The sequence below is a fragment of the Thalassophryne amazonica genome, chromosome 7 (assembly GCF_902500255.1).
Source record: "Thalassophryne amazonica chromosome 7, fThaAma1.1, whole genome shotgun sequence".
NCBI lineage: Eukaryota > Metazoa > Chordata > Actinopteri > Batrachoidiformes > Batrachoididae > Thalassophryne > Thalassophryne amazonica.
The window spans coordinates 56,507,047-56,521,776 of NC_047109.1; the positions used below are offsets into that span (position 1 = coordinate 56,507,047).

At 38.0% G+C, this 14,730-nt stretch overlaps 1 protein-coding gene across 2 annotated transcripts in view; it reads right to left on the bottom strand.

Annotated features, from left to right (window-relative positions):
* Positions 1–14,730, bottom strand: part of mtmr11 (myotubularin related protein 11) — a 115,746-nt gene that overhangs the window by 18,074 nt on the left and 82,942 nt on the right. For both annotated transcript variants that reach the window (XM_034174244.1, XM_034174243.1), the window contains exons 9-12: positions 10,063–10,151; positions 5,536–5,663; positions 3,125–3,203; positions 2,351–2,421 (exon numbers count right to left, since the gene is read on the bottom strand). In XM_034174244.1, coding sequence (XP_034030135.1) covers positions 2,351–2,421; positions 3,125–3,203; positions 5,536–5,663; positions 10,063–10,151 — 367 coding nt within the window. The remainder of the gene's footprint in view (positions 1–2,350; positions 2,422–3,124; positions 3,204–5,535; positions 5,664–10,062; positions 10,152–14,730) is intronic.

The following is a 14,730-nucleotide window of genomic DNA, read 5'->3' on the forward strand; positions in this document are numbered from 1 at the left end:
GTCCGGTGCCGCCTCCTGCCCGGATCATCGATGGCGAGCCGGCTTGGACTGTACGCCGGCTCTTGGATGTCCGTAGGATGGGCCGGGGCTTCCAGTATTTGGTGGACTGGGAGGGGTACGGACCCGAAGAACGCTCCTGGGTGAAGAGGAGCTTCATCCTGGACCCGGCCCTCCTGGCCGATTTCTACCGCCGCCACCCGGACAAGCCTGGTCGGGCGCCAGGAGGCGCCCGTTGAGGGGGGGGTCCTGTTGTGTGGGCCGCCAGAAGAGGAGGTACTGCTGGCCCACCACCAGAGGGCGCCCTGTCTGGAGTGCGGGCTCCAGGCACCAGAGGGCGCAGCCGCCTCACAGGAGCAGCCAGGGTGACAGCTGTCACACATCACCTGCAACAGCTGTTACCAATCACCTGATCAGCAGGGGTACATCAGCAGGACGACGTCTCCACCTCTTTGCCGAGATATCGTTCTACCTGGAAGGTAACGTACCTCAGCTGACTGTTTTGACAGTATCCTTTGTGACTTTGTGCATTATATTGTGGACTGCTTTTCCAACGAGAGGTGGAGGTAGCTTTCCTGCCGTACTGATTCCTGGGTGCAAACGCATCCTCAGTTAACTGCTTTTTTGTTCCTCGCCAGCAGTACCAGGTCCGACACGCGGAGGCAGTGGCCACCTGGGAGTTCGGGACTTGGCGGCTCCAGTATTCCCGGGGTCTGGTGGCTGAGGAAATCGTGTGGTTCCGGTTCTGCTTTGGACAGGCGTCTCCTATCTTCGAGCCTGCCCACACGACACCTTTGTGAATTGACTCTTGTCTATTGTTGCAATCTGTTGTATTTGTTGTGCACATTCACAACAGTAAAGTGTTGTTATTTGACCTACTCCATTGTCCGTTCATTTGCGCCCCCTGTTGTGGGTCCGTGTACCTACACTTTCCCAACACATCCAATGTTATAGTACATCATCTTAAATATTATATTCACAAGGGCAACATTTTCTTCAAAGGATGTATTTCCTAGTTACATAAGAAGTCGGCCCCATGTGTGAACTAGGCCCGGGGCTAATCTTACTTCTATCCCGAACTCAACCCTCACCTGGGACGAGTTTTCGTTACTTATTTACTTTAATGAATGGGACAGAAAGTGTTTACAAAACAGAACGGTAGAGGAAAAACTAGAAAAAAAGTTATATTTGAGAAAGACAAAAACAAAACATCACACACAACAATGTACCAAAAAAGAAAGAAAAAGTCTAGCTGACCAAGTCAGTGTTGCAGTGGTTTATTTACTGACTGCTGTTCCAGACAGTGGCAACTCTGTGGCAGGAGGAAACTTGGGAACCAGTGATATATGAGCTTTTCCACCAAACACACTTTGTTTGTATATTGTTTGTTTGATGCTCATCACTTACAGCTGGACAGTGGCAGAGGAGAATCAAACACTGGTAGCAAGCAGTAAACATCCTCTGCTGAAAACAGCTGTTTGTTTAATCAGCACCGCGCCTGTCTCGCTGTGTGTTTAAACACAAACAATAGGAAGCCAATGCAAAAGATTAAGTCAACAAGACGACAGGGGGGGAATAAAAACACTTCCTCTTGCAGAAAATGCAGTGAGCCCAATAACCAACAGATGTTTTAGGTTTTTTAAGAGCATGTGACAGTATTTGCAGTGTGGACTTGAAGTTGAAACAAACACGGTTGTTGGTGATGAATTCAACCAGTTTTCCCACATTATCCTGCATATTATCTCCCAATCAATACAATATGAACCGTAGGTGATTGTGCTCCCTCACTCTGAGAATCCTTTTACACTTTTGTTGTGGCAGTGGGTGAACTTTGCTGATAAACAGACATTTGGATTTCACTTTCACTTCACGACCGAGTTTACCTGCTCGGCTCGCCACCATCCTCTGACACCTGATCTAGTTTGCCTGCCTGCAATGATCAGCTGACATGGCTCTTTCTCTTTTCACCTGTTTCCAAGAGTCTGTGTTGTTTTGACACCATGTACATATACTTGCGTGCAAACAGTGAGATTAAAAATTGCTTTATGGACACCGATCAACAAAGCACCTATTGTGATCAGAAGAGGCCGGCTGCTCCATCATCACTTCCATGCCATGTTGAATTCTCCCACCAGAACTATGAGATTCAGGAGGTACCCTATCCAAGGCGCAGAGATTCCAAGAAAGACAGATATGCCAAATTACTGAGCAGGTTCCAGACGTTTGTAAGTGTTTGGTCATGCTATAATGCCACCACAGGGTAAACCTTAATGTGCCATTAATGAGAGGGAGGCACCATGAATAATGAATGATTTGACTAACATGATCTAGGAGCGGAGGTCATGTGACTCACCTTGCAGTGCCACGGTCAGGTGACCACCGCGGAGCAAGCAGGCTACCTCTGACGCTTTCCTCAAACACAACCTACAGACAGATAAAGAGGTTGAATATAGAGTATATAAGAAGTGTAGTGGGTTTGTATAAATGTGTGCTTTTTCAATGTCAGCAAAAGACTGCATCTGAAATGTTCAACCATTCGATATTCAACACCTTTTCACTATTTTTGAACCTCCACCAACTTATGTTTTTATTAAACATGGATTTTTTTCATAACTCTGCATGCAACTGAACTAGATCTCTTAATTATTATGATACATCATATTGTACATGTTTTCTGTGATGAATTTGATTTCTCTGTAGGTTTAAAAACCTTCCAGACTTTAAATATAGTACACAAGTTTAAAACAGGTCTTGAACTTTATGAGGTATTTAAAATACCCGTCTTTAAAACTGTGCTACACAAGCATTATTGCAACACTGTAAACATTCAATAAATATGCATTTAAGGGACATGTCAAAACATTTGGCAATGTGTCTAAATTCATCCAAAAGGATGAATTTAGACCTGCATTTACCGATGCCATAGCTGAATAAAACTATAAGCTAACACACGAGTAAACCTTTTTAGTAATTGTGGGCAAAGGAACAAAGCATTTCATAGTTTCCTTTTCATGTTGCTTGAACAAAATTAGTTTTCAGGGATTTTAGAGCCCTCCTCACCTTCTGAAAAAAATTTTAACAGTACAATTTCAATAATGAAAGTAATCAAACTGATCATGGATCTTACCTGGTGTAGTCTAGCCAATGGGTGCTTTCTAGTGTTGATAACCATTTGTCATCGGGCACTGATACAGATGTGGAAATATCTACAATCCAATATGGAAAGAAAACCACATAAAATACAGGCAACAGCAAGACAATTGGAATGTACAAACTTTCATCAGAACTACACAAACCAGAAATTTTGCTGAAGGGTTAAACCATTGATGTATGTTTGTAGAAGGGGTGACTGAAAAGGTTTGAGCTTGACTCAGAAAAAGTAGGGTGTGGTTCTCCATCTTTCACATTCTGAGAAACCAACATTACTTTTGAGAATGTGCTGAGAAGTTTTAGCTCACTGCGTGCAATGTTACAGAAACAATATTTCAATGAAGTGAGTAGGGGTGTGCCAGATTGACAAAATGGACAAAGTTGGTGGGCGTGCTGTGAGTCAGTATCCCAGGAAAAAGGGAATGTCTCTGAAGTGGATCTGTAAGGACATGATAATGACATTAGGGGAGGATGCCCCGTCTTATCCTATAGTTCAAGGTGCAGTTTATCACCTCATTTTCTAGGAGAGAGTTCATTCAGTTCTTACGGAAGAACTGGGAATGATGAAACTTTCAACAAATGGGTCCCAAGACTCCTAACGGCCAATCAGGAACACATGAAATTCCAGATGTCCAGGGTGAAACTGTCTTTTTGAAGCAGAGCCCGATAACTTCATGCAAAGAATCATGACAATGGCTGAGACCTGGATCCATCGCTTCAAACTGGAGTCCAAACAACAGCCAAAGCAATGGAAACATGGGTTCCCCTTTGCCAAAGAAAGCCAAAGCTGTCTCAATTGCTGGAAAGGTCATGGCCTCTGTCTTCTGGGATGCTGAGGGCATCATAATGGTGGACTATCTCCAGAAGGGACAGACTATTGAGGAGGACTATTGTGCTTCACTTTTGTGACAACTGCGGGAGAAAATAAAGTAGAACCAGCATGGAATGCTCCGATGAAGTTTTCTGTTTGACCAGAACAATGCTCCAGTCCACATGTTGGTCATAACAATGGCTGCCATTCATGTACAAACTTGTTCTGCACCCACCTTATTCCCCTGATTTGGCTTCGTCGGCCTTCCATCGGTTCCTAAACATGAAAAAGCATTTTGCTGGAGCTCATTATGCTGATAATGCCGACATATCTGCAATGGATGAGCTCCAGGGTAAGACGTTCTCTGATAACGGCATTAAGGCACTGCAGTGACACTGGAAAAACTGTGTGGACTTACATGGGGATTATGTTGAAAAATAACGCATTACATTAATTCAGTTGTGGTTTCTTCTTGGTCAGGAACAAAACTTTTCAATCACCCCGTGTGTGTGTGTGTGTGTGTGTGTGTGTGTGTGTGTGTGTGTGTGTGTGTGTAGCCTGGTGCAGTGAAATATGAAAAAATAACCTTGCTGACGTACAAGTGAACTTTGACAACTGATTTACTCTGAATGCCGTTTATATGCAAGAGACATGTGTGACTGTGTTTAATGGAAGGTGACGGGACCAGCACTTTCAGTTCCACAGTCAGTTTTAGATGATTGTGGGATCTGGAATCTTGTTCTCACTCATCCATGGAATGTGCTGTGTTCACATGACAAAGACAACAATACAACCAGTTCAAAAGGCCTGTTTTGACCGGCATCTTTAGGAGTGGAAGACCCCAAATACTTCAGCAAAATAAACAACAGCACAGTCTGAAATACACATGAAATTCAATAAAGGAAACAAACTCTGGCCAAGCTGCATTTTGTAGCAATTCTGGAGACCCTCACTATGTGATCTTCTTTAAATGTCATATAAAACATTTCATATTTGTCATTATGACTTTCAGCAATAACAATGCTTTTGAAATAAAAACAGAAAATGAGAGAAAAAAGACTTTTTTCTAAAAAGTCATGTTTTTATTTTTTGATTTCAATGGACTTTTATGGATTTAAATCAACTTTTTTTCATTTTTATTTATTTCACTTTTTAAATGAGACAATACAAATAATAGCATTAGTTCTAATCTTTATTGACATGTTAAAACATAAAGGTGCACATACAACATGTACAAGTACCATTAAATAAGTTGATTTCCTATTTCAGTGATGATTTAAATACTGATTAAAAATAATAAGAATAATTTTTTTGATGATTTTTAAGACTTTTTTTTTTTACAGGGAATAAAAACATTAACAAGTTCACTGCTATATTTGGTAATATCTGTAATTTATTATTATTTCTAATAAAGTCAGTGTGACGTCACTGCGAGCACTGCTAACCTGGCTGTGATTTTAGAGCAAGGTTAATATGGACCAAATGGTTGTGGCTAAAATAGATTTCTCACAAGTGAAGAACAATGGATATGTTGTAAAGTTTCAGTGGACATTAGTATGTGTACTTTTTGTACTCACCTCCCAGACACACAGCGCGCAGGCGGCTGTGTGCAAGCTGGATATCTGCAGGTGAGGGCAAGTCCTCACCTAGCTCCACTACCACACACAGAGAGGACTGGCCACCAAACAGGATCAGCTCTAGATTCCTACAACACAGCACAACCTGCTGTTAAAACATCTAAATTGTAAAACTGTTCATCCCAAAGGCAACCTACCACAGCAGAATTTTGGCTTTTATTGCCTAGCACTCTAGCCTGTGTCATATTACTATTATACAGCATGTTTTGAATCCTAATATGTCCCCATGTCACAAACCTTTTGAACATGTTTAAAATGTTCCCAATAGCTCAACATGACCTACTACTTTTACCACAGATAACTAGTTTTTACTTTTTATTTTACCTCACTAAAAATGCACCCAATTAGGGGTCAAATATCAACAATTCAACAACGATTTAAATTGCTCCTTTAGTAGAATAACATTTCTTAGGCAGTGTGATGGCTAAAACATGTGCCAAATTAACATGCAGATTCATATCCTACACATCATTTTAAAAGGTATTCCAGTGAGCAGAGCCCTTCTTGTCTGTGTAATGTGACTGCATAGGAGACATCTTCTTTGCAATCTACTTTACATTTTTCTCTTATAAATACATTTTCTTAACAATTCATCAAAGTATGACTATTGCTCAAATTTCTAACTGGTTTATAGTTATTTAGCTATTTATCAACAATATACTGACAAATCAAAAAGTTTAAAAGGTATGAGTTACAACATAAAAAAAAACACCCAAATTGTACAAAATATTGTGTAGTGTCTGCAGACAATGATTTCCAAGTTCAACAGAAGTACAGGATAATCACTGGAAACAGCATGCAATAATTTTGAAATATGTATTGTCTGTGGACAATTAACAGTTTATGAAGAGGGCATATTATCATATCTGTGTGTCAACTGTTTTGTTCCAAGTTATTGTATTTCTGAGATTAAATTTGGACAGACAGACAGATAAATTGATAAATAATATAAACAGGAGTTAATTAAATGTTTATGAGCATGTGAATGTTAAACTTCATGGATAAATATTAGCAGTAATAACTACCTCAAGTTCAAAATACCCTGGCTGACGTTTTACCATAAAACAAAATATGTTAGTGGTTTTTATATTGATATAAAACATAGATGATTCAAATATGTTTATGTGATGATATTACTGAAAGTAATTTTGACATACACCACCACTGGGCATACACAGACAGTGAAATGCATCCCAGTACCAAAATAGCATAGCAAAAAATAAAAAATAAAAACTAATTAAAAACTAATCTTTGTGCTTCAATATTTTAGGATTAGCAAGTGGACATATTGAATAGCAAAAAAAAAAAAAAAAATAAAAACTGGTATTTACATGGATATATTACATTATTTAAAAATGGCCTCTGTGCAACCTTGCAGACTGTGAAAAAAAAAAGCATTAAAATGATCACTTACAGTGTATTTCTGCAACAACAGTCAGTTGAAATTTTGGCCATTTAAATTCAGTCACATTTGTAAACTGCTATAGGAGGGTGACACTTTGCAAAATGTTTAAACTAACTAGAATCCATGTGATTTTATTGCTCTGCGATGATGCTTTAAGCTAAACAACACAAACTAGCCACTCACATGACTATGACATATGAATGAAGTGGGCCTAGTAGAGGTAACACCAAGTAGACTCACTCCCAGTATGAGAGAACACTTCCACCACAGAAGGTGGAAACCACCTCACTCCCTTTAGGGGGAAGCTGGAAGACTGAGACTAGTGGGGCTGATCAAATGTAACACCATATTCGTATGCGTCTGAGGGCCCGGGGCCGAGCATTCAACCACCCCCCACCCCTTTTTTTTTTTTTTTTTTTTTTTTTTTTTTTTTTAAAGGTGACTAATCGCCCACCTAAAATGTAATTATTTTCTTTTTAATTAAAGTTTATTAAATGCCCCCCTAAAATAAATTAATTCTGTGATGTAAAGAAAAAAAGTTTTCACAATGTTTTTCTTTTTTTCCATGTCTGACTAGTGATGACGTCATCCACTTGTCCTGTGCTCTTACTGTGAAATGTGTGATTCTTGATGCCTGCTGCAAATCAATTTCTTTAGAATAATAAAGTTGAAATACTGCTTTCACTTCTTGTTACTCCATGCATGTGCACAGTGGTACCTTAAGGAGCTTCCCCTTATACAAACATTTCAGGATTTCATCTTTTGCACTCAAATTGAATTTGTAGCATGCATGTAATTGCTGCGTATGTTGCTGCTGCCAAGTCGCAAACTGTTGTTCTTTCTTCAAGTTTTGGTGAAGTCTATAAGTGGATTGTTGTCAGCATATGCATGAATGGTTGTGGACACAGATTATTTGTTGTTGTAAAGTACTGCCTCCTCCTGTGGTTTGACATCAACAGTGATTAGTCGTCAACTTGATTTGCAAGACATAACTATCAAATCTAAAAGTTATTCAACCCCTAGCATCACCTAAAGGTTGTTGCATAGGCCAAAACTGAATTGGTGCTGAAAGGACTTTTACTTAAAAATACTGTTCCAAAATTAGTTGACACCTGCAATGCATTGACGACCTACCCTGTCTCCAGTCCCCTGATGACCCACAAGTGGAGCAAGTAGGTTTAGAAAGCTGATGGATGAAAGGAATGAACTGACAAACAATAAAATAATGAGGATATAATTCTATACTGTAGCCTATAAACTTTGCCTTGTGATACATACAACCCCTGGCAAAAATTATGGAATCACCGGCCTCGGAGGGTGTTCATTCAGTTGTTTAATTTTGTAGAAAAAAAGCAGATCACAGACATGACACAAAACTAAAGTCATTTCAAGTGGCAACTTTCTGGCTTTAAGAAACACTATAAGAAATCAGGAAAAAAAATTGTGGCAGTTAGTAACGGTTACGTTTTTAGACCAAGCAGAGGGAAAAAAATATGGAATCACTCAATTCTGAGGAAAAAATTATGTAATCATGAAAAACAAAAGAACGCTCCAACACATCATTAGTATTTTGTTGCACCACCTCTGGCTTTTATAACAGCTTGCAGTCTCTGAGGCATGGACTTAATGAGTGAAAAACAGTACTCTTCATCAATGTGGCTCCAACTTTCTCTGATTGCTGTTGCCAGATCAGCTTTGCAGGTTGGAGCCTTGTCATGGACCATTTTCTTCAACTTCCAAAGATTTTCAATTGAATTAAGATCCGGACTATTTGCAGGCCATGACACTGAACCTATGTGTCTTTTTGCAAGGAATGTTTTCAGTTTTTGCTCTATGGCAAAATGCATTATCATCTTGAAAAATGATTTCATCATCCCCAAACATCCTTTCAATTGATGGGATAAGAAAAGTGTCCAAAATATCAACGTAAACTTGTGCATTTATTGATGATGTAATGACAGCCAACTCCTCAGTGCCTTTACCTGACATGCAGCCCCATATCATCAGTGACTGTGGAAATTTACATGTTCTCTTCAGGCAGTCATCTTTATAAATCTCATTGGAATGGCACCAAACAAAAGTTCCAGCATCATCACCTTGCCCAATGCAGATTCGAGATTCATCACTGAATATGACTTTCATCCAGTCATCCACAGTCCACGATTGCTTTTCCTTAGCCCATTGTAACCTTGTTTTTTTCTGTTTAGGTGTTAATGATGGCTTTCGTTTAGCTTTTCTGTATGTAAATCCCATTTCCTTCAGGCGGTTTCTTACAGTTCGGTCACAGACGTTGACTCCAGTTTCCTCCCATTTGTTCCTCATTTGTTTTGTTGCATTTTCGATTTTTGAGACATATTGCTTTAAGTTTTCTGTCTTGACGCTTTGATGTCTTCCTTGGTCTACCAGTATGTTTGCCTTTAACAACCTTCCCATGTTTGTATTTGGTCCAAAGTTTAGACACAGCTGACTGTGAACAACCAACATCTTTTGCAACATTGCGTGATGATTTACCCTCTTTTAAGAGTTTGATAATCCTCTCCTTTGTTTCAATTGACATCTCTCGTGTTGGAGCCGTGATTCATGTCAGTCCACTTGGTGCAACAGCTCTCCAAGGTGTGATCACTCCTTTTTAGATGCAGACTAACGAGCAGATCTGATTTGATGCAGGTGTTAGTTTTGGGGATGAAAATTTACAGGGTGATTCCATAATTTATTCCTCAGAATTTAGTGATTCCATATTTTTTTTCCCTCTGCTTGGTCTAAAAAAGTAACTGTTACTAACTGCCACAATTTTTTTTTTCTTGATTTCTTACAGTGTTTCTTAAAGCCAGAAAGTTGCCATTTGAAATGACTTTAGTTTTGTGTCATGTCTGTGATCTGCTTTTTTTCTAAAAAATTAAACAACTGAATGAACATCCTCCGAGGCCGGTGATTCCATAATTATTACCAGGGGTTGTAGTTATAGCCTGCAGTCAGAACTGTGGTATGAGCAACAGAGTAAATCCAAAATGTTCTTACACTGCCAGGCACTAAAATTAATTTGTAAAACATGCAAGACACACCTGATGTCATCTTTCTCATGGTAGATATTGTTCTGGAAGCTGGCCATTCGCAGTAGATCGCTGCCTCGGGGGTGTCGCCAACACCACCGCTGTAACACAGTTTCCATGTTACACTGTTTCACACTGTGTTTAAATAACAAGTTACTGCAGCTGTGTTTATCTTGGAATTTCTGTCAAAGCAACAATAATAAGCAGAAAAAACCTCCATATAACATTCTCAAGTTTCAGTATTAGCTTTTAATGCAAGTTTAAGTTTTCAGAGGTGCCAGATCCTAATGATTGATGTATGCACCATTTTTGAGAATAAACTGGAATCACATTCTTCAGTAACTATTTTAAGTTTTAAAAATATTATTTTTTACCAGTAATCATTACAATATCAAGAAATAAAACTAGTTTCATGGTCCAGAAAAAGTTTTGAAATGATGATATACATTCACTACATTTGTTATTCAGAAATCCTGGATGAGTCACTGTGCTTGGGGAGAAAACCTATACTCATCACATGGTTACAAGACTTTATTCATTGAAATTATAATAATATTTTCAACAAATTATTGCTCAAACAACATTTCGCAGCATAGCAGAACTGTGGAAAACCTGCCTTCAACACTTTAAAACATGCTTATCAAAAACTAAGGACATGCTAGAGGGATTATATTTCCCAGATATCTTAGAAACACCTGGAGATCTCACAGGAAATGTTACAGGGCTTGTCCAAGAATAGGAAAGTGTGGGATGAGCTGTCGACTACTTTCCCCCCTCTGAGTGTTGCTACATAGGTGCTGCGGAAAGATTAAAAACATTGCACTTCATAAATTAGCATGATAATGGCAATGGCTGACACTAGGTATTGAAACCACTGCTTTTAATATCAAGTGGTACTGACTGAAACCTCAAATTGTTGTGCATATGAATCAGAAAAATAAGATTAGATTAGACAAAATTCCAGCAGCATTGTATAGCAGCATACAGGGTAAGAACACAGAGTATTAAAAGTGAATGTAAAAAAACAATTTGCAAATCTAAATACACAAATATCAGAAATACTGCACGCTATTGGTTTACTGGCCACTACTGTTCCTCTGTCTTCCTGTTACTCCTCCTCCCCCCTGAGTGAGGAGTTGTACAGTCTGATGGCATGAGGGACAAAGGAGATTTTCAGTCTGTTGGTCCTGCACTTGAGAAGGAGCAGTCTGTGGCTGAAGAGGCTCCTCTGTTTGCTAATGGATGTGAGGCATTCTGGAGTGTAACAGCCAACTGTGTAACCTATGATCTTTGGAAAAAATGGCACATCATGTACACAGTGAGAATGACTCATTTCGGCACTATAAAGTGCTGCCATGATTTTTTTGTTTATTTTTTTTGCCAACAATATTTTTATTGAATTTTTCATTTAACGCAAAAAGAACATTTGCAAACATTTAACACATATGAAACATGGCTTGCATTCAGATATTTACACTTGGGGATCTAAATACTATTTCTTTAAAGTAGAGTACATTAAACATAAGAGTTTCATTTTTGAGGTCTACAGAGTAAATAAAAAAAATAAAGATAATAATAAAGGTCTATTCTGCTTCTTCCATTATGTTTGTTAAATCTTTTGTTGTAATATATTTAATGAATGGGTCCCAAATTTTGTAGAATTGGTTTTGTTTATGTCTGATTGTATAAGAGATCTTTTCTAAAGGGAGTGTAGTAGCCAATTCAGAAATCCATCTCCCTATACTTGGACGCTTAATATCTTTCCAACAAATTGCTACCAGTCTTTTTGCTAATAATATACACAAATCTAGAAACATTTTCTAACTTTTCTTGAATTTTATTGCCTCTGGACAAATGCCAAAAATAAAAAAAACTGGAGTAAATGGAATCTGGACACTTAATATACTTTGAAAGTGGATTGTCACTTCCCGCCAAAATATTTGTATTTCTGTAGATTGCCAAACAATGGAAGAATGTACCTTTTTCCACGTTGCACTTGGTGCATGTGTCAGGAATAGCACAATTATACTGATTTAGCTTTTCTGGAGTTATGTATGTTCTCATCAGCCAGTTGTACTGCAGCAGATTCAGGCGTGTATTAATAGTTTGTGTTTGTGCTTTTTTACGTTTCCTGCCACATCTCTAATGAAATGTCAGTACCAAAGTCCTCCCTCCAAGCCTCCAGTTTTTTTTACAGATGTTTCGGTGCATTCATCAATCAGGTGTTTATAAAATTTTGATATTAGTCCCTTTGCCCAACAATCCATTTCCATCATTTTTTCCATGATAGACAATGTAGGAATAGATAGTGTTTGATTCTGTTGTGGTCTAATAAAATTTCATAGTTGTAAATATTTGAAAAAATGGTTATGGGAATATTAAATTTATTAACCAATTCTTGAAACTGCATCAATACTTTTTGTTCGTTATAAAGATCACCAATCTTTTCCAGCCCTTTTTGGGCCCAAGATTTAAATCCCCCATCTGTTTTTCCAGGAGAAACGGCATCATTGCCCCATATTGGACTGAAGACCGAGAGAGAGGGCCGGTCAGCAAAAAATGTCTTAACCCGATACCATATTGCAATCATATTTTTAACCACAGGGTTTTTTGTTTTCTTTTTCAAAAGCGATGGTTTTGCAGAGTACATATACAAAGGGAATGGCAAGTTCAGTTCCATTTCTTCCATTTCTTTCCAAATTGGGGGATCATTCTCTCCATAAAATAAAATAACAGTGTTCGCAGTTGTGCAGCCCAGTAGTAAAAAGTTGGATTAGGGCATTTAAGCCCCCCCCCCCCCTATCAAATGGCAAGTACAATAAAGACAAACGTATCCTGGGACGTCTATTATTCCATAGAAAGTGAATAAACAGTGTTTTTAATTGTGTGAATAGGTTACTTGGAGGAGGGAGTGGAAGGTTTTGAAAAACATACAGGAGTTTAGGCATTATATTCATCTTAAGTACATTTATTTTCCCTATTAGAGACATGGGTATTGTTTTCCACCTGTCTAGTGATTCTGTAATTTCTCTTAATAGTGGTTCATAATTATTGGTTATTACATTTTTAAGTTGAGGTACGACAAGAATACCCAGATAAGTAAAACGGTCAACTATTTTAAATTGGGATGCAATTGAAGGAGGTTTTGCATGGTCGGCCTCATTTAAGAACATTAGATGATTTTTATTTATTCAATTTGTATCCAGAGAATATTCCAAATGTATTTATCAACTGTAACAATTCAGGAATAGATTTTTCTATATTTTTAAGGAATATGATCACATCGTCGGCAAAAAGAGCTAGTCGGTGTTCTCGTTGTCCAATAGTAATCCCTGAGATGTTTAGGTTTGTTCTTACAGCTACTGCCAATGGTTCTATCGCTATAAGAAACAGCAATGGCGACAACGGATCTCCCTGTCTACAGCCTCTCTGTATGGGAATTTCCTTTGAGATGTTACGATTAGTCATTATTTCGGCATAAGGCTGTGTGTAGAGTAATTGAATCCATTTGTTGAAATTATCACCAAAGCCAAAAAGTGTAAGCATTTGAAACTGATAAGACCATTCGATCCTGTCGAACGCCTTTTCTGCGTCTAGTGACAGTATTGCTGTGTCTAATGCTCCTTTTTCAAAATTAAGTATATTTAAGAGTCTTCTAACATTATGGAATCCTTGTCTATTTTGTACGAAACCATTTTGGTCGCTATGTATAATACTTGGAAGTATTTTCTCTAATCTCTTTGCAAAAATTTTACTTAAAATTTTTAGGTCTACATTTAAGACACTGATCGGCCTTAGATTTTCACATTTATTATTGGGTTTACCTGGCTTTGGCAGTAATATTATAAGAGCTCCTCTAAAGGTGGCAGGCAGGGACCCATTATGAAATGATTCTCGATACATTTCTAATAGTGGGTGTATCAATTTCATTTTAAATACTTTATAAATTTCCACGGGTATCCCATCAGGGCCTGGGGTCTTCCCTCCTTTAATGTTATCAATGGCTACAGATATTTCATTAAGGGTTATATCTTTGTCCAATTCATTTTTGGTTTCTTCTGTAATTTTTGGAATTTGTGGATCATGAATAAAGTCATTAAATTCTAATAAGTTTGTAACCGACTGAGAATTTGAGCTATAAAGATTTTCATAATATGTTTTGAATGCTTCATTTATTTCAACTGGGTCAACTATATTTTCATTATTACTGTTAAGTAATGTTGTGATGAGTCTTTCATTTTGTAATTTTTTAATACGCCAAGCTAATACCTTGCCAGGTTTTTCCCCCTGATCATAAAAGGTCTGTTTCAGTCGTAACAAACTCGATGTTGCTTTTGAGGCTGATAGTTCATTGTATTGTGCTCTCATTAGAATAATTTCCTGATGAGTTTTTTGACAACCTGACTGAGTATTGTTCTTCCAAGTATTTAATTTTTGTTTCTAATGATTTAATTTTCTTATAAGTTTCCTTGGCCTTAGAGCTGGTTATATTAATTATTTGCCCCCTGATAAAAGCTTTGAACGCTTCCCATCTGGTACTCTTTGACGTTTGTGTCATATTGGTTTCAAAATAAAAATTAATTTGATCATTTAGAAAGTCAACAAACCCTGGATCCGTCAACCATTTTGTTTTAAATCTCCACTTAGGGGTGTCTGTAATAAGTTTTAATTCTTCATAAA